The sequence below is a fragment of the Urtica dioica genome, chromosome 4 (genome assembly GCF_054948205.1).
Source record: "Urtica dioica subsp. dioica isolate 48M chromosome 4, U.dioica_male_clone48M_v1_H2, whole genome shotgun sequence".
Taxonomy (NCBI): Eukaryota; Viridiplantae; Streptophyta; class Magnoliopsida; order Rosales; family Urticaceae; genus Urtica; species Urtica dioica.
In genome coordinates this window covers 13,004,857-13,026,645 of record NC_142759.1, presented here as the reverse complement: position 1 = coordinate 13,026,645, position 21,789 = coordinate 13,004,857, and the positions used below count along the sequence as shown (strand labels likewise).

General features: G+C 33.2%; 1 protein-coding gene and 1 long non-coding RNA gene across 3 annotated transcripts; one reads left to right on the top strand and one right to left on the bottom strand.

The window, feature by feature from the left end:
• The first annotated feature begins 1,452 nt into the window (after nt 1-1,452).
• On the top strand, nt 1,453-8,631 carry LOC149400567 (squamosa promoter-binding-like protein 7). Its single transcript, XM_089612382.1, has 3 exons — nt 1,453-2,194; nt 6,811-6,932; nt 8,039-8,631. Exons 1-3 carry the CDS (start codon nt 1,665-1,667, stop codon nt 8,389-8,391), a joined length of 1,005 nt encoding a protein of 334 aa, XP_089468508.1. The 5' UTR covers nt 1,453-1,664; the 3' UTR covers nt 8,392-8,631.
• Nucleotides 2,962-5,201, bottom strand: LOC149400568 (uncharacterized). 2 transcript variants are annotated; one of them, XR_016296547.1, is made up of 4 exons: nt 4,742-5,201; nt 4,541-4,646; nt 4,006-4,118; nt 2,962-3,501 (listed from the first exon to the last, which is right to left on the bottom strand). It is a non-coding gene; the product is annotated as an uncharacterized LOC149400568 (long non-coding RNA). The 2 variants fall into 2 exon arrangements; XR_016296548.1 differs by having other exon boundaries at nt 4,006-4,097; nt 4,742-5,200.
• Nucleotides 8,632-21,789: the final 13,158 nt, after the last annotated feature.

Below are 21,789 nucleotides of genomic sequence, written 5' to 3'. Positions count from 1 at the left end.
GTAAGAACTGATCGTACCTCATCCAGTTGTGAAACGCTGGATTAGGTCGTCGAATTGGTGATGGATTCACATCCGGTAGAGTCTCGATGAAATAGACTGGAATCAGTGTTGTTCCTTCGCGAATCGAATAGTATATGTGAGCTTTGACTGTTGGAAGAACCGATCTCCACATACTGTAATTGTTCTTATCCAATCTCATTGGAAACGGATTGAGATGCGGCGTGAAATTCGACGCAACTTGAAACATCGCCTCGTCATGAACTGGTGGCCGAGCTTCCATTGAAACTATGAGGTTGAAACTTACAATTATAAGACTTGAACTAGAGAGAAAATGGAGAAGAAGATTGTATTGTGAATCTTGACGTTTACAAACAAACAAAGTGTTTATACGTGCTCTGTGATACGACAAATAAATAACATAACCAGCTTATCATACTAGCCCGTTCTGACTCAGCACTTATGCTAATACACAGCTTTGCCTAACAATCGCAATATATATATATATATATATATATATATATATATATATATATATATTTGAGAAATAGAACTTTGATTTGGCAGAAAGGAAAAAGAAACTCCCACGTCTCAATGACGATTATTATTGTGTGGAAAATATATCATTGAAAATAATATAAGATGTGACCAGTGGGAATCCGAAGGCGCGTGAAGTACAGCTACTTGATTATAAGGACGCTAAAGTACAAATGATAAGTATTTAGATATTGCTTATGGTAATGATGAATAATTTACGTAAGGAAATTGTGCATGAAAGTAACAGATTATAATTATTATTAGGGCATTTGGCAATGCAGTGTAAAAGACAGTAGAGGACACTTTCTTTTGAGCGGCGAGTGTGGTTTTGTACGGCCTTGCCAATTTTCGTTTATATACTGTTAAATCACAAAAAGTAAAAAAAAAAAAAAAAAAAGTAAATAGACTAGTAAATTAATATAATGCGAAAATGAATAAACCGGAAGTGTCTCCTTTCGCTTTACCAAATCTGAACAATTATCTCTGATCCTCCTTTTAAGTCTCATCAAAACCCATCGATCTCTCGCGCTCTTTACAGACCTGAGCTTTTTCCCTCTCATTAATCAAATCATATCACAAGATTCCAATATATGTATACATATGTTGTGTGTATATGTAGATAAATTTACGTTTTGTTTCAATCTTCGAACTAGTTCTTTTTTGAGTAGCTAGTAATATATTCGCGAACTGGTAGATACTTTCTTCAGGACTCTCTCTCTCTCTCTCTTCGCGTAACTTCCTTTCTTGACTCTCACGTGCAATCCCAATAATCTCTCACGTGCAACCCATCACCCTCTCGCGTCTTTTCTCTCGCTCAGAGACACCAAAATTTCCAGCCCTTAAAACACCACAACCACACGGGATTAATATGCAAAATAATGACTCAGAAGCCAACAAAACCCTCTCTCTCTCTCTCAAGTCTCTCAAGTCTCAACTACACACGAAATCAGCAATAATGTTCCGCTCTTAAAATACGAGTATATATAAGACCACATATGTAGGCACATAGGGCACGAGTAAACAAACACATCAAACCTAAACAAAAGATTAAAAAGTAATACAGTTTTTCTTTCCATCGTCGTACGCCTAGAAACCTTACACAAAACACAAATATAGCAAGAGAGAGAATAATGGAATTCAGTGGAAGTGGAAGAGGACAAAGCAATGTTCACGGAAGCAGCAACAACAACAGTACGAACAACGGTGGTACTATTATGGGATGGGACGCATGGGAACTCAACAACGCCAATCCAATTCCAGTCTCCGCGGCCGACTGGAACGCCACGTCACCCGCCTTCTACGCCATCCCACCTCCCGTCCCCCACGCGCCTCCCTCCGTCTACGGCGGGTGTGAATCCCACGCGCCGCCTGACCCGCACCTCGTCTGCCTCAAGCTCGGGAAGCGCGACTACTTCGAGGACCACGCGCAGCGGATGGCCGTCGCCGCCGCCGCCGCCGGCAGGAAGAAGGGCAAGGGCGTCGCCGACGTCTTCTACGGCTCTTCCGCCGCGGTTCCCAGGTGCCAGGTGGAGGGGTGCCACGTGGCGCTGGTGAACGCGAAGGACTACCACCGGCGGCACAAAGTGTGCGAAGCCCACTCGAAGGCTCCGAAAGTGAGCGTGCTAGGGCTTGAACAGCGTTTCTGTCAGCAATGTAGTCGGTCAGTCACTACTCACTCTATCACTTCTCAATTTAATATATTTATCACAATTTATTCAGGGACTATTTTCGTTGTCTATAAAAATATAATATTTTTCTTAATCTAAACTATTATATAATTCTTTGTTTATATATATATATACACTACAAGAAAATAGGGTATCAGAGACTAATTATTTAGTCTCCGATATCTGACAAACAGTCTCGGATGAGTATCCGAGACTGATTTTCAGTCTCCTAGGCTAGTCTCGGATACCTAGTGGCTGATGCTACTATCAAGGACTAAAAGTCAGTCTCGGATATGCCGCAATATTCATGACAAAGAACTAGTCTCAGATACCACATTTTTCAGTCCTTAATAAGGTCGGCCGAGAACTCGTATTTAGTCACTAATAAGCCTTTTTCAAACTGACTGTTCGTCCCGAATATCGTGATTGTTAGTCTCGGATAACGTGACTGATTGTAAGCCTTTTAAAACGGATTTTTAGTCTCGGATAAACTGATTTCTAGATTGAATTTTAGTCTCAGATAACATAATTTAGGGACCGATGTTTAATCACTGTTCCATTTCTTGCTTTATCTTTGATGTAGAGCTTTCGATACTTATTTTCACTCTCCAATACAGTGGCATCTGTGACTGTTTATTTAGTCTCGTCGTGGTGCTTTGGAGACTAATTTTTAGCTCTAAATATAATGCTTCTAAGACAAGCATTTATGTATACAAGACAAATTTTTCAGTTTCTAAAAAAATCAGAGTACATAAGAATCTAAAATAAGCTTCATTAGAATAGCTTTCGTACCTATAAATTCGTAAATAAATTTATTATAAAATCATGCATAATCGTCAAAACAATATTCATGAAAAACTAAGAATAAAAAACAATCCAAAGATATCCAAATCTCTACTGCAAAAAATATATAAGATAAATGAAATATTAAAGTTGAATCCGACATCCACGATTTACTAACGCTCTCGACCTGGTATGCCGTTGGAGTTCTCATTTCTTTGATCACCACTTCCTTCATTGCTCGTAGATGAAACCATGGTCGAGTCAAAATCATCAAACTTAGTAGCTAGATATTCTTGTAGTCAAAATCATCAAACTTATAAATTACATACATAGATGTGTATATTTCCAGCTCTATTTCACAATAAGATTTTCAATCCTACACTAAAACAAATATTTAAACAGATAATTTTTTATTAAAAAAAAAACTTACCGGCAACGAGTAACTTTAGGAAGAGTAGAACAGAGGCGGCAACGGGCTCGACAGCGGACAATGAGCTCGGCAGCGGACAGCGGACAGCTTTATGAACAAGCATTGTAAAAAAAATTAGAACATTATCTAAGAAGCAAATTTACATATGTTATGTGTATATTTCCAGCTCTATTTCACAATAATGTCTACGAAATTGATCATTAAGACAGATTAATCCCTTAAAATTAAACGGTGTTTAATTTCATTTACGGAAGACTCTACGAGACTGCAAGATATTCACAGCACAAATGGCAATGTCAACTCAACATATCAAGTCTAAATTAAGAAAATTAGAAATTCATATGCAACATGCAGCAAGTTAGTAATCGTTCCAGGTAGAGAAGCACATGAAACAAGGAGTAAATATTAGCATTAGGTTATCATTGAGAAAGCCACAAAACCTTATAATCATAAAATCGTGGATAGAAATCTTTGTCTAAAACCATAAACAATTCATGTTTCTGAAACCTAATCCAAGAAACTCAACTCAAAACCCTTGAGATTTGATTTTGAAATTCGAGCAAATTAAAAATGGAATCAAGGATTCCTTGCCTTGATGTTAAATCCGGCGAGCTTCTCTTTACGTTTGGCCAGCCCTTCTTTATCTCTGCCGCTGAATCACGGCGGGCCGAATCCCTCGAATCCTGCGAGTCAGATTTTGAACCCTAAAAGGAAATCCCAATCCAAGTAATCAATCAATTTTTTTGAAACCACACACTCGAGTGAAACAAATTCCACACAAGCATCATCGAATCGAAACAACCTCAAACTAACCATCACGGAAGTCATTAACGAACTAACATCAGACTAAACAAAACAGCTTCAATTCAGATTTAATTTCAAATTCCGAGTCACGCTAGGATAAAAACAACACGAGACAAAAGATCAATTCTAGATTTCAAATTGTAATAAAAGAAATTAATTCAAACCGAAAATCTATAATCTCAGCAACATATCATCAAGTAAAACAATACCAAATCGAACCTTCAGTTCAGAATATCCGAGTTAAAAAAAATCAGGCTAAACCCATTTTCTCTTTGGAAATTTTTTGACCGTACATAAACAACCGTCAATGATTTCCTTTTACCTTGATACAAAGATGAAAACACGACCTCAATCTCTTCCCTTCTGCCTTTGATTCACTGTCGGAATCCTTTGGGAGCAGAAGCCCCCAATTTCTTCAATTCCAAACCCTAGAAATCAAACCCCCATATTCTGATTTCAAATTCAAATCATAATTTTGAATCCGAAATTAGAACCAAAGAGAATGATTTAAGATATCCATTACCTCGAGACGAGTAAATAATTCCAGCGAGAATTTATTCCTCTTCCACGCTAAAATTAGACGATTTCCTTCGGCCAAATTTCAGTTTTCTTCATCCTTTCCAGAAAAATCTCGCTCTGCCTCTAACTTCTTCTTTTCCTGGCTGCGCATGCGCGACCACGGCGGAACAGCAGTCGTCTTCGCTCTCTCGGTTCACGCGCAACCCACGCCGACGAGACAACAAGCGTAGTCGTTGCCATCGTCGTCTCTCCATGTCCCTCTCTCTCTTTCTTTTTCTCTTTTCCGGCCTCAGATCTCCCGCTCACTCTCTCTCTCTGCTTTGCTCTCTTTCCTTTCTCTCTTTCTCGGTCTCTCTTTCTTCGTTCTTATCTCTGTTTTTTTTTCCCTCTTTTGGTTTCGTTCTTTCATTGTCTCTCGCGTCCAAGAGATAAAGCAAAGAGATGCGTCGGTTCTCTTATGGATGAGGCTGAGAAAATTTTCAAAAATTGCCCTTAAATCCTTTTCAATTTCCCTTTCTTCCAATTTCTCCACAACCCAACTTTTCTTTTCTTTTTATTTGTTGCAAATAAATCTTTTTCTTTTTATTCCTTTCCCGGAAAATGAGAAACATGACAGAAAAATTAAGTAAATAATTTTCCTTCTTAAAATAATTCACGACGAGTTTATTTAAGGTCATTGGAATTTATTTTCATTTTTGTGGTCCTTCGCAAATTCTTGAAAATATTCCAGAACCTCGTCGACCTTAAAATTCTTAATTTTCATTCACAGTTTGTTACCGTCCTTTTGATAAACTTAATATGCAACATTTATCTTAAAATTTTGAGTCGTTACAATTTCTAAGATACAGCGCGTAGTAAAAAAATAAGTCAAAGAATAAAAATGTTTCTAAAGGCCTAATGTTGAATCAGAATTAAATTTAAAAATTTTAAAAAAAATTAAAAAAATAATAATTCATTAGAACCATAATGTTGAATCAGAACTAAATTAAAAAATTTTAAAAAAAATTCATGAGAACCCTAATGTTTAGTCTTTGATATTAAAAAAAAAAATTGATGCCACATTATTGGAGACTAATTTTTAGTCTTTGATACGTAAATATTTTCAAGACTGAATTTCAGTCTCCAATAAGACACTGCGCAAGAGTATGGAAGACTGATTGTTAGTTTCCGATTTTCTCATTTTTCGAGAATAGATTTTAGTCTCTGATGCCCGTAATTAGATATTAAAAATTAAGCTCTACTAATTTGCATCATTTATACATTTTTGGAGGGAATATATCTGTGACTAATTATTAGTCTCGAATAGTATACGCAACCAAATCAGTCCCGAATACTATCAGAGACAACCAAATCAGTCTCGGATGCCAATTATCATAGACTAAAAAGTGGTCTCCTACGATTTGCGCCATTTTTCATTTTGGTGGGAATACATCCATGACCGAAAATTAGTCTCGAATACTATCGGTCCCAAATACTATTCGAGACAACCAAATCTGTCTCGAATGCCCGCAATCAGAGACCAAAAATTAGTCTCTACAAATTTGCGTCATTTTTACATTTTTGGAGGGAATATATCCGTGACTAATTATTAGTCTCGAATAGTATGTGTAACCAAATCAGTCTCGAATACTAACATATACAACCAAATCAGTCCCGGATGCCAACTATCAGAGACTAAAAATTGGTCTCCTACGATTTGCGCCATTTTTCATTTTGGAGGGAATACATTTGTGACCGAAAATTAGTCTCTCCTAAAATTATGACCGGAGAAATATATATTTGTGACTAAATATTAGTCTCGAATAATATACGCATGAAAATCAGTCTCTGATAGTATCAGAGACAGGATGATCAGTCTTTGATGTCCACTATCAAAGACTAATAAATCAGTCTCGGATACTCTAGTCTCTGATACCCTGTTTTCTTGTAGTGATATAATATTTCTATTAGCCTTTTGGTTTTTAAATTTTTTTATAAGCTCATTTTATTAGCTTGATTTTATACATTTAAGATTGAGTTTTCCTCATGTTCAGCTGTTTCGTGCCTATATATAATTATATATATGTATAATAGATTCCACGTGGTGTCGGAGTTTGAGGAAGCAAAGAGAAGTTGTAAGCGGAGATTAGCAGGACATAATGAGCGCAGAAGAAAGGGCTCTCATGAATCTATTACCAGAAACTCTTCCTTTCTTGGTAAACCTTTTCCTTTCCTTTAATTATTCATTTTCATTATTTGCTTCCAAATATATACATCTAGCCATGAATTGAAGCTACTGGTCTGAACCCGAAAGTTCAATATTTGTTTTCTTCATCACTTCTCTTCTCTCTCGGTATTTAATATTAATTTTTGCTTTCTAGTGATTAGTACCAAATTGTAAACTGTGTGGCTTGCAACAGAATCAAGAGCTGTTGGAAATTCTGAATCAATGGCAATAGTATGAAACAGCTGATAAAACTTTCTCAAGGAACTGTAACAATTAGTGACTTTATTGCTTAAAGCCAAAAAAGCAGTACAAATACACTCATCATTATAGGTAGTTGTAGTATGTATATGTATCCTATATAGGGGAAAGAAATAATAATCAGAGCACTTCCAAAACCTGGAAGTACGTACCTATTTATTATCAGAGTACTATTACACACACACACACACACACACACACATATATATATATATATATATATATATATATATAATGTCTAAAGAGAAGATTAATGCCAGCCCTTAATGTGGGGAAATATTGTATTTGATGAAAGCAGTTTAAAAAAAAAAAATTGTTTGTAACAAAAAAAATGGATAAGTTCTTAGTTTGTTGCATTAAATTCTAATCAAATCAACTTTTTCAATATAAATTTGAGAGACAAATTCTGTACATTTCAGATAGTGAACTTAATGCTACTTTTTCAAAATAACTTGTATAGTTGCATTTAGATATCTATCCTGCAAGTGCAACCATATATATTATAGCCAGATTATAGAAACCAAAAATCCAAACCGTCATCAATTATCCTAGCATGTACATACATCCCTTAAATAATACAATGAAGTATAAAAAAACATAGGAAACTAAATGGCTATATATGTACTTCACGGTGTAGTCTTCTTCATAATGCTCCCATAACTGATTGTTGAAATTTCTGTAAGAATATCACCATATAGTACACATAAGTTATAACCAATTAATGTTTGATTAACTAATTCAAAAAAGACCTTAAACCTAGATTAAAACTTCTCTTTCTTTTTCTTTTTCTTCTTCGTACAAGTAACTAACCAACTATAATTTTATTATTATTAATAGAGAACAATAAGATGGTGACGTTTGGAGGGGGTTTTCCGTACATGTATGGGCGCAATAGTGCTCATTCTCTTCTGTCATCCAATGAGGCTGCCACTTGGGACACATCTTCTGAGCTGGCGTCGCGATCGAGCGCGGCGCTCCGAGAGCTCATAGCCGAGACCCGAACCCGCCAGCTGGAAGCCAGCCATGGACACTATCCCGGCCATGTCACTTTGGACTTCATGCAGGCTCCGGGCCCAGGCCCGGGCCCGGTTTTCGGCTTTGTCCCGCCGGGCTCTAGGCCTCCTAATGCTAGCCACGTCACCAAGTCCGAGGACGAAGAAGAGTGTAGTGATTTGTGGAACTCTTTCTAACCACACACACACCTCTCTCTCTCTCTCTCTCTCTCTCTTATGCTAATTAATTATATGAGGGTTAAGATTTTTTTTTTTTTTTTCTCTGGGATGTTTTTGTTTACATTTTTATTTTATTTGAATGGTCTGCTCTAGACACTGATCCAAACAGTATGATCAGTTTCCAGTCTCAGCTGCTGCAGACTATAGCTTGTATTGCTCACGTGTTCTTCACATTATTAATCTAAGTAATAATATATCAACGGGTTGAAATTTTACTACTTAATTAGTCTAGTATTTATAACTAGTTTATTTATATATAATTTAATACACAGATCGATACCTAACAAAGTAATTAGAAACATTTTTTATTTACCTATGGATGAAATCATGTAATTTTGATATGCAAGACTCGTCACACAATAAAATATATGGACAAGTTATGCGACGACAATATGCACAAATAATTCAAGATAAACATATATACTAATAGGTCAAAGTAAAGACCATAATAAATTATTGACTTAACTGGTGCCTATTAGAATTATAAGGGTATTTTTAGTTTTAGTCTCTTTTGCATATACTATTTATTTACTTCTCTTGTAATATTTCAGATACTTTTTGCACATATGAAAATCTAACCTCCTTTTGTCTCTCCCAAATTCTTCTTCCTCTTCTCTTTGCAAATTCTATAGTGCCATGTCACATACGTCTAAAATATTGTGATATAGTATAAATTAACTAATTAACTAATTCATAAGTAGCAGTCAATAGTTCACGTCGGTCTTAACTAAATAATCCAAACTATAGAGCAATTTACCTATTAGCTTGTGAATTTCAACTAAATTTTTTCATGAATTCGAGATCTCCTCGTTTCTACTCAAATAATCACTCAAGTGTTTATTCCTCTTAATAACGATCTGACATAGTCATAATTTACAAACTTAATATATTCCACTCACAAACACATGGAATAGAATAAGATAGAGATACACACAAAAACTAACACATATAACAGTGTTTTACTCTCACAAAACTTTCAAGCTCGAAAACAAACAATGCGTAAAGTTTACTCGCCGATTGAGTCGTCCTTTCAAACCAACACAAGTTTACTCTTTACCATTTTTTTCTATGGTATACTTTATTTATAGTACACTTATAATGTTTTATTAGTATTTACGTATTATTCCAAGCTCGCATAATAGTGCGATGCAACAAGTTAATATTTGACGGCTAGGATTATGGTGTTATAATAGACGAGGATGCATTGGAGAAGCTAATCATGGCACAAATTCTTGCAATGAAACATGAATATCGTCTCGGGATAGGTCTTAAGCTTCCAAAAGGATCACAGACACACTCAATAATGTATATGGTCATCATTGAGTCAGTCAACACCAAAGATCATGACTCGATAGTCTGAAGGCGCATTCCCTATACATGAAGAACATGTAGTGTCTAAACCATCACCTTAATATCCCATGAGAAGGACTACCATAATACAATTTGCACAAGTTTCATATGATTATGATTATGATTCTCGGCATGTCAAGCAATCTTTTTGAGACACTCTACGATGTCAAAGGGCCATCGTCACAATAGCCATCTAATGCGACTCCTACTATTGTAAAACAGTCCCGACGTAACTTGCGACGAGGGGCATACACTTGAAAACTAAGGCAAGGCTACCATTAGAGAAGAGCAACATTTACTATCATTTCAACAAAATTTTCCTTACTTTTGTTATGACAAACAACTTTATGTTGTATACATTTTTTTAGTTATTCATTTAGTGACAATATTGTTAAGTAATTTATCTTACTAGTTTTTTTAGAGGTTATCCAAAATTTTTGTTGGAATAAAGTGAAAAAATTGGGAAATAAAGAATATTTATTATCTTGTGAGTTTGATTTTAGGCAAATATTTGAGCGGGGTGTACTCAACGGAATTTGATAATTTCAGCGTATTCTTATTTCTTGCGGAAAAGGGTATAACATCAATTATTAGTTTGCCAAAATCGGATTTATAATGAATGAGAAATTGATGCTCAAAGTATGCTCAAAGAAACATACAAATTGCGTAAACACATTAGTTGTTAATTGTATGCAGTAAGTGAAATGCAAGAGTCTCACATGAAGTGAGAATGAACAATTTGTGAAATGCAAGAGTCTCACATGAAGTGAGAATGAACAATTTGTGAAATGCAAGAGTCTCACATAACAAATTTGTTCAAAAGGGTTTGGATTCCTAAAGGTGGCCTAGTTTTGTAAAAAGCGAAAGGCTCATGCAAGCCAAAGTCCACCACACACGTGTGCACGCCACCACCCATTTGATTGATCGTGCCTAGTCGGGATTGGCTCCGGCTTGGGCTTGTTGGTTGAATTCTTTTATCTTTTATTGTAAAATTCACTTCTTAAAGTTTTAATTCGGAAAATAACTCTTTTTTTATTTTGAAAATTAAATTCAAAAGTGTTGTAACTAGGCAAATTAATGCACCATTTTTGCACTTAAATGAAAAACGTATAGGATTCCTGATGGGTTATCAGCTAGATTAATGATTAATGAGTGATAATGTGATTAAAGACCATAATGGCTGGACGGTTTTGTGTGGTTCAAATTGTGTAATCATTCAGACTATTGACTTATATAAAGATGCCTTATTTTCTCATTCAGAACTCAAACAACAATGAATTCTTCTCTCAACTTTCTCTTCGAAATTGTTTTCTTTTCTTTTGTAGTCGGTGGTTAGTTCTGTTCTAGCCTTGGTTCGCCAGAGAAGTTTTGTTAGGGCATGGTTATTCTCATTCCTCCGCTGTATTATGAGAGATAAATTGGTTATTGTTTTTCCAGCATTTGTGAGAGAGCAATATTTCATTAAAGAAACAGTCGCTCTTTTTCTTAAGGTTCATAGTTGTTGTATTTAATTTCCTGCTATTGTCTTCTGAAATGTTATTTTTATTTTTTCAATTTCCAACAAGTTTATTATTTATTCTCACAAAATAAATATTATTTACACTAATATTTTAATGATCACTATGTGTTTTGATTTTTATTATTTAAATTTGATATTGTAATTATTAAGGATCGTAAAACAAACTATATATGTTTATGTATTATTCATTTTATTATCTATTTAGATCTAAATTTGTAATCATTGAGGACAATAAATATTAATTATCTTATAAATTTCAAATTTCAAATAATTGGTCGATGACAATATTAAAATACATATATATATATATATATATATATATATATATATATCAGTTGAAAAATAGACTATATTGTCTCAGTTTTTTTAGCGATAGATATCTATATTCCATTTTACATTTGTTTTCAAATCAATGCCCATTTTTTAATGTAAAATTTTATGCAAATATAAGGCATTTTTAAGAAAAAGGGAAAGAAATAAAAATCTACCAATCTCAATATAAGAGCAATAAATGCCATTTTCTCCATATATTTACCACCTAATAAATACATTATATATTTTGGTAGATATCGACATATAATGTCCAAGATTATTAATGTATATAAACAAAACAGATATTAAAGATTATATCTATAGGAAGAAATACATCCAGAGTGTTTCGAATAAAAAATGGATCCATCATGCATATAGCTATATTTACAATTTTACATTGCTATATAACTAGCGTTTCGTAAATTTTAGGTAAATATATCTCCCCTATTTATTTAAATAAAATGGCAAATCAGTCATGTTACATCATCTTTATGGTTATTTACTAAAGATTTATAAAATATTGGCTGTATAACAATCACAAACATTTTATTAGGTTAGTTATCTAATTTTTTTTATAAAAAAATATTCAAGGGGAACTTGTTATCACGGAGTAAATTGACAATAATACTTGATCAAAATTATGTCATCTTATTTGTTATTTCAGTGTAAATATATAAGGGTACTTCTTTAATTATGAAAATTATATAATATAGACATACATTTACAAGTATGATTTGTAGAAAGGTTATATCAAGAAAACGTACAAGTTCTTTAAAAATGTACATTGGAATAATAATATTTAAAAATAAAACACAGAATGTATCTCATCACTAGTAAGACCGGTGCTACTTTTTAAGCCCATTAGTAAATATATGTAGAAAGCACAAGTTTGAAATTGTGAACAACACTTGAAGCTTTATCATACTTTTCCATGAGGTCTGTTTCCCTCCTCCTCAAAGAAATAAATAAGGGAAAATAACACATTTATACCCTGTGTTTTAGTGAAATGTCGAGTTTAACCTTCGGTTTTCAAAAATGTCGAGTTCATATCTTCTGTTTAACTAAAATGACGAAATTATACCCTCTGTTTAATTAAAATGACGAAATTATACCCTGAAATAGACAACAGTGTCACGAATATTCTTTTTATTGACTTTTCATTGACGTTGACTATAATATTTATATATAAACACCAATTATCTTTATTCATTCGCGCCATATATGTAATTTATTTAAAAACTAAAAAATAAACAACAGTCTCTTAATCGTGAAGAACACAGAAAGAGGCAAATGGGTAAACATCGATAGTTGATAGTCATCAAAATCGCATATTCGAACAGAGAATCCAGGATTTAGAGTTTCAATTCGGACACGGAATGAAGTCATTTCTTAGGAGGTATGAGTTTTATTATTTAATTTCAATTTAAGGCTATTTTTATTTCAAAATTGAGAATTTGTAAGTTAGGGCACTGATTTAGATTTGATTTGGTTTTTCTTATATAAGAGATAATATCAATGAAAGAGAGATTTGTGACGCTGTTATTCATTTCAGGGTATAATTTCGTCATTTTAGTTAAACAGAGGGTATGAACTCGACATTTTTGAAAACCGAGGGTTAAACTCGACATTTCACTAAAACACAGGGTATAAATGTGCTATTTTCCCAATAAATAAAGATATACTGCCATTCAATTTCCTAAGACTCCTCATTTACATTTAGTTCTCCTAGTAACTGTTAACCTAAGGCCTTTTAACCTTATTACAAGGTTAAATATCTATTCAAATTTAACCGATCAAAAATAATAGTTTAACCAGTTGAAATTTAGTTAATCGATTGTTAACCTAAAACATTTAGTTTTATTTAAAAAGACTTTTTAGAGTTTTACATAAGGTTTTAATTTCAACAAAGAATAAATAAAAAAGATTCACCACGGTTACCTTAAGGGATTTCAAACATTTTAGATTGAGAGATAAAAAGGTTAATCGATGTCTCATAATAAATGTTTTTTTTTTCAAGAACTTGCTTAGGTAAGTTAATATAGCCACAAAGCACGATCTTCTTACTAGAATAAGAATTATATCAAGAATCTCAGGCTTTTTTTTTTCTTTTTTTTTTTCCTTAAGTCCAGAATCTTTGGTTAAACTAAACAATGTGAGATAGTAAATTTTCACAAAACAAATTACTGTAGCTCTTGAAGTTGAATTATTATATGTTTACTGTACGGAAATTCCACTCGAGAAAAGTAGAAAGTTCATTAAGCTGAAAATGGACCAACACCATTGTTTTATTAATCCTAAAATTTTCCTGCTCCGTTTTCCTTTTACTCAAAATAATCAAAGACAAAAGGAAAGCTTATCCTACTGTAATTAAAAATGTACGTATAATCCTAGCTGGCTAGAAAGGATGTATGTTAGACTGTTTTTTTTTTTTTTTTTTGAGTAAATGTATGTTAGACTGTTAGTAATTTAGTATTATTCTCTCAAGTATCTGCGAGTTATGTAGCTAATATTTTATGTAAATATATTTTAATTTCTACACAAAAAGTACACGGCCATATCATCAACCAGTGACTAAAATGTCCTCTTCAACCAAAAAATAAAACCGAACTGGTTTTTTTTTTTTCTTTTTTTAGCTCTATGATTGTCATTATTATATATAATACACACACACACACACACACACACACACACACACACATATATATATATATATATACATACAATACAAATAAAATCAATTGTTTTCCAGTACCCTCAGCCTGAAAGTTCCATCATTATTATAATGACTTGCCGTGAGAGAGTACTTAATATAATAATTGTTTATACTTTATAGACGATAATTATATTAATGTATATATATATATATATATATATATATATATATATAATACAACGTCCTGCGTGTCTCTCTCCTTTACGCGTGATAGAGAAACATTTTACTTAAAAAAAAAAAAAAAAAAAAAAAAAAAAACGACCATTGTCAGCATCAAAACAGATCCATAATTCCGTTAAAAATAAATCATTTAAGAACAATATTATCTATATGAGAGCTTAAAATGTAATACTGATTGCTTTGTATATCCAATAATTCGATAAAGTGAGCAAGAAAGGCAATTTAATACGATTTGGACGCATAACTAATATTGAGCTTGTCAAGGTACTAAATAAATACTATAGTAATGGTTTTTCGCAATTGTGTTATTCTTGTAGTGGACATGTAGGAGAGGAAAAGGACACATCAGTCAGTAATATCGTTATATAAAAAAAATAGTTTTTTTTAAGGCATATATGTTTCAAAAGCGATCAGGGTAAAGTTTTTTATTTTTTATTTTTTTTTATTTGACCCTAATACTAATAGTAGCAATATGCTTGCTTTTAAATATGTTTCATGTCTAGAGAGAGAGAAGTACGTACATATCATCATGAATTTACAACTAACTTTGGTCACCAGTACATAATCTCTGAATATATGATCTGAGCGCCGTATAACTAAAACAGACATTAAAATTCTCAGCTGCATATGGCATTAGCTTTTATACCATTAAGAGCTCTTCTTGATCCATTCTGTCACTTTCCATTTCAGTTACGAATTTAAGCAAACTGATCAATTTCTAATACGAGTTTTAGAATTACATGATCAATGGCCAGTCTCGTATACATGTGTAGATATGCTATATTCTTACTCGCGCACACTGAAAAAGATGACATATTTGAACGAAAGCTTGGAATTGAAGTGGGTTTTATTCTCTAATAAGCCAACTTGATATATTTGTCGTTAAATATAAGTTTCTGTGACATATTTGTCATAAAAGTAGAAAAAAAAATTGTGCTAGTTGATCGATAGTGAGAAAAAACGTTCCATTTAGTAACAGTTTTGGAAGAAGAAAAAAAAACCATCCTTTTCGACCCTCATCTCTCAAACACACCCACACAACAGGTTTATCCTTAAGTTTACACAAATCTAACATCAAAGTTACTAATGACTTGAATTGTCATCAAACACGACCTTGCAGTACTGTAGAAGATGTGAAATATATCATATTACAAGTGAACCACTCTAATTAAGAGCATAGGTGTGGATGGATATATATAACATTGAATTCTACCAAAAATCTATATCTGACACGTCAGGTACAGATGTTTGTCTTATTTTTCTGACTAGAGATGGTTGCCTCAAGGGTATTAATGTCACCTTGAGTACTCATATTCCCACGGTTTTTAGAACCTTAGCGAGACTTTGAATTTAAAGTCATTAGCCTATGTAATTATGCTCTATAAACTCATTCCAGAATCTATGACTAACAGACTAATTAAGGGCAATTCTTCAAGATATTATATATGAAGAGAGAAATACGTTTTCTCCCAGGGTGTCCAATGACCGATATAAATGCTATTATATAGGCTTTTTACACTTCAATCATCTTAAGAGGGGGAACAAAACTAACAAAGGCCGGGTCCTCTCTTAATATATATGACATATATGTACAATGCCTATCACTATAAAAAGATTTTAATCGAGTGATAAGTGAGTTTCATACACACTTATCTGGTACTTTTAAGCTTGAATTGGATCGAATCGAGCTCTTGGGTGTTTTTGATTTTTTTTTTTTTTTTTTTTTTTGTAGTTTTCTTTGTTTTTATTAGTATTTCATGAGTTAAAAGTGTTTTCAGAACAATAGAGTGATTTTGGGGTGATTTAAAGACTTTTTGCAAAGGTTAAAGTTCACCCGTCTAAAACATAAAAAACTATTTGCATATGTCAATCTTTTCAGCTGAAGAACCGTGTGTACCTAGTCTTTAAAGTTGGGTTACATATAACATGAGACACGAGCTTACTAACTGATAGTTGCATTTCATACGCGTTAAAATTCTATTTCTCGGCATGAATTTAGCAAGTTATCGGATGTTTTTTTTTTAATTTTATGGTTTTAGAGTGATTATGATTATTTACAGGTTCAAATGAGTAAAAGAGCCTTTATAAGTTCTATGGAGTCATGTTCCGACAAAAAAAAAAAATCGGGAGTCGAAACAAGTCAAAACGAAACAAAGTGGTGCAATCTTTACAAGCCCGCGTCGCGCGCTATCTTCTGTGCGCGGCGCGAGGCTTGTGCACCATCTCAGAGTGATTGTGCTCTCTTCGCAAATAGGCCAAGAAGTCAGCATAGCTTGGGGCGATATTCCCATGCTTCATGAGGTTGGCTTCTCATAGGTGGGAAGTTTGTGGAGGATTATATTTACATATTTTTTTTATGTTTAAGTTAGTTTGTTTGAATTTTGGTTTAGGGTGGATCTTGGTAGTTTACCAGTTATTAGATCTGGTTTAAGCTGATTTTTTTTTTCTTTCAATATTTTGTGCTTTTTCATCGAAGTAATTCATCTATAATTTTAGGCGCATATTAATATTCTTTGAGAATATTTGACGTTATTTTCTAGCCGAAAGTGTTTGAGTTCCTGATCGAAATATCATTAATTAAGTATTTTGCAAAATTCTATTTTATTTGTGTTTTTGGCTCATTAATAGCTTTTTGGCATTACCAGAATGTATATCTTTGATGAAAAAAGAAATTATCGTCTCCTATAGTAGTGATATATGCAACGTGGCATATGAACCCTGCGCAAATGTTAAACCTTGAGACAAAAATAATACCCAACCGATTTCCGAATCCAAATGGGCCCACTTCTTGCTCGGCCCAAAACTCCCTTTCCCACGTGCATGATTTGAAAAGCTGACTGTTCCTCACTATCGTTGGTGGGCCTTCTGATCTTCCCGAACGATCCACTCAGACAACGCCACGTGTCATCCAAAAGTGATAAGGAGACACGTGACGTTGTCTGAGTGAATCGTTCGGGAATCGGGCCCGTGCCAAATAGCATTTCTCTTTTTGGGAAATGATTGTTGGCACGGGCCACGATTCCCGAACGATCCACTAAGACAACGCCACGTGTCATCCAAAAGTGATAAGGAGACACGTGGCGTTGTCTGAGTGGGTCGTTCGGGAATCGGGCCCGTGCCAAATAGCATTTCTCTTTTTGGGAAATGATTGTTGGCACGGGCCACGATTCCCGAACGATCCACTCAGACAACGCCACGTGTCATCCAAAAGTGATAAGGAGACACGTGGCGTTGTCTGAGTGGATCGTTCGGGAATCGGGCCCGTGCCAAATAACATTTCTCTTTAACTATATACTATTGCCTAAATATTAATATTTACTTTAGAGACCCGGGACGTATTTGCGCGGCGTCTTTAAGATTCTGTCCACGTTAAAAGCAGAAACCGGCCGTGTAATTAATTATGAATTGAGCAGTTTTACTAACAAAAATGATTACGTTTACAATTTTAATTTGCTATTTCTATAATTCTAGTTTCTTTTTGAAGTTCACTTGTTTATCTTGGTACTTTAGCAACAAAAATAAAAAAGAAAAGAGTGAACTTTATTTATTTATTTAAAATACTGACTTTAAGAATAAAAGTCTAAGAATTAAATATATTTACAGTACATAAATCTAGAGATTCATACGTAATTTAATCATATAAAACCTAAGAATTTTATCTTAGCTAATGTTTGAGATATTTTTAAACATTAGACATAACGATGACCTGGAATAATACCCAGTGCTTATAAATTTATATTTTGGCCCTTTAATTTTTTTTTTCATACATATTCTATACATAAAATTCAAATTTGTGTTAATTGAAGGCCAATAACACATTATTAAAATCTGATTAATTTGTTTTCTTTTTAGTATGGAGCAGTTATTTATGCTAACCAATTATTTACAAAATATAAGAAACTATTTTTAAATTTTACGACTATTTACAAATATTAACTGTCATATGATCTACATAATATTTTCAAAAGCAAACATGGTAAATATGTTAATAAATATAAATAGTTTGTAATAGCATTTACGAACAAAAAAGACACATGAAACTAAAAAAACAACGTTTAAAGAAAATTGCGGTAGCTAGCTTGATTTAGTGTAATCTCACACATACCTCGACTTAGAGATCGTGTGTTCGAGCATCTTGGGTTGCATAAATGCATACCTTTTACAGGTTCAAGATCTATAATCTTTCAGCTTAATGTCTATGTACTAAATCATGTAATTTTAGTCAATAGTGTCACATGCGCTTGCACTTCTATAATATATCATGTAATTTTGGCCAATTATGCCACTTCTAAAAAAAAAATAACGCCGATAGAAAATTAGAAAGACTTGAAAAGAAAAAAAATTAAAAGAATAATCAATAAAAATAATTAGAGGACAAAAATGTAATATTTTTCAATCAATACATACTTGAATGCTCATCGGCAAAAGAATGAGTCTCAAACCCTAAAAAAAAAAAAAAAAAAAAAAAAAAAAAAAAAAAAAAAAAACCAAAATTAAAAGAAGAATGGAAAGGGAAAACCCCAAAATTCCAAAGATAATGCCACCAAATTTAATTTGATTGGGGTGAAAAAGTGAATGAAAATGTTGATCGAGTCAACGAGTGAGTGAGTGAGTGAATTAATGAGTGGTGAGGATGAAATGTAGAGTAATTACTTGTGGGGCCCAGAAGAAGAAAACTGGGAATCGGGGAGCTGAAGCTAGTGTTGCGCTTATCTAATGAAACAAAGTACCCACTTTCACATTCTTTCTATCCGATCCAATTTTGATTTGATTCCAATACTTCCCTGTGTGTGTGAGAGAGAGTTTGGACCACTTTTGTCTTTTTTATTGTTTTTATTTTTTAGTCACCATTCTATTCTCTGTTATGAAGTGAAGTAGCTTTAGTGAAACCCACGAGCACCAAGTCTGTGTATCTTTGGACCACTCTCTCTTTCTCTTTAATGGCTTCTTGCAATTATGATGGCCGTTCTGATTTTGATTGGTTGGAATGGAGTGTTTGATCAATTCCTGTCAAAACCTCTCTCACTGTTATTTTCAATTCCTAAAGTTTAGCTAGAATAGTCCAATTCATTCCCATTTATAGCTCTTAAACGCACATGCACTTGCATTTCAATTCAGGGGCCAAGAAAAATAAAGCTAGCTTTTAAATGAAGAGAACAGTTGTGACCACATTTGATTTCTGTAGATCAATGTATCGCGACTGTAAAACAAAACCAGGCGGTTAAAAATAAACCTAAAACAGAATATTAATATTTAATTAAACTTAGAGCTACTTACTTAATTGTGTATGATAAGGTATTTCTGACCAAAATATTTATAATACACTTTTATCTCACCTTATTTATCCAATTTATGTCAAATGAAACAATGTTTTTAAAACTAAAAACGCATATTCTTTATTTATTTGGTTGTTTTAATATTTTAAACAATTTTCTACATACATCACATTTTAACCTTGTTTCTTTTATAACCAATCTTCTTTTTTAGGTTCCATCCTTTTACATGAATTTAAAATAATTTGGTACTCATAAAAACTATTATTAGATAAGCATAAATTATATATAAATAAATATTAGTCCACAAATTAAAATAAAATATTAATTAAAACACATTGCATATCTCCAACAAAAATATTGTATAAACTAGTGACAAAGATAAAAAAAAATGCTCATTTAGTGATATTTGTTTTGCATTTTAATTTATTTATAACGTAATATGTTTCACAATTTGATTTTCTAAGATATATTTGTCATTATTCAAATTTATTTGTAATGAAGATGTATATTTTTAATTTAGTTTATGTTATAATTGTCTATCCTATAAAACCAAATTTGACCACAAATTAAGATTAGAATACTGTAAGACTATTGTACAACATGTGAATTATTTTGTTATTGAATTATATTTATATAGATAATATGCGTGAATTAAAATAAATTTGAGGTTGTCTTGTAATTAATTAATGTATATAATTCAATATAAAAAAATTACCACTCTATAATAAAATTTAGAGTTAATGGCGGCATAAATACTCGATGTTTTAGTTTTGTGTCACTTATAAATACTTTATCTTATTTTTTCATGGCAAAAATACTCAATGTTGGTTTTGAGTGTCACCGTTAGTATCTCCAGGTTTATACTAACAGAAATCCTACATGGCAGCTAATACTTATTTTTAATTCAAATTTAGTTGTTATTTATTAATTATTTTAATAATAACATTTTTCTTATTAACTTATAAGCCTGACTTTTTTGGGTCATGATTGCAGCACCGCCAATGAGTCGACCGGCGTGAACGGGATCCGCTCCAACTGAGCCACCACCACCATAGACCGCACCACCGCCAGCGGGCTCTCCAACCCCTCACAGCGTCCACATCAGCTTCGTCCTTCTCCTTCTCCTCGGATTTGGGATTGTCAGGAATGACGATGGGCTCGAAATTGGGCGGAGGCTGGCTGGGCTTGGGCTCCAGAAACGGATGGGTGGGCTTGAAGGGGCGATTCTCGAAGGAGGATATGAGGCGGAGAGATATGTCGAGAGAAGCGACTATGTGTGGTTCGATGAGGGATCCGACAGAAGAGATAAGCTCGATCTGAGCGGTTCGAGATTCGAGACTACTACGCTTCTCCTTCATTGTCGCTACGACGTTCTCCTTGCTCACCTCATGTGGCCTCTCCGTTATTTTTTTTTCTTCTAAGATACGAGGTTTCCGGGGGTTTTTTTTTTCTCAAGAAAAGCTCAAATTACTGAAGGTAGCGAGTAATTAACCTTTGGATCTTTCACGAATACAGACTTTCCTCCCTGAGATCAGTGAAGATGCCTAGTTTTTCTCTGTTTCAACGGAGCTTTTTTTTTTCTTAAAAAAAAAAATCCAACAGCACTAAATAAAAAATAAAACTCTACACAATTGGCTTTTTTTTAGTGGAGGTTTATTTAATTAAGTTAGTAAAATATAATTATTAGAATAATTAATAAATAACAACTAAATTTGAATTAAAAAATAAGTATTAGCTGCCATGTAGGATTTCTGTTAGTATAAACCTGGAGATACTAACGGTGACACTCAAAACCAATATTGAGTATTTTTGCCATGAAAAAATAAGATAAGGTATTTAAGTGACACAAAACTAAAACATCGAGTATTTATGCCGCCATTAACTCTAAAATTTATTAAATAGTTGACCTCTATATTTGGAGTTCCACTATTCATTTACCATATAATAGAGTAAATTATATAGTTGGATTTAAGATCATCTAACGCTATTTTGTCTAATTCTATTAG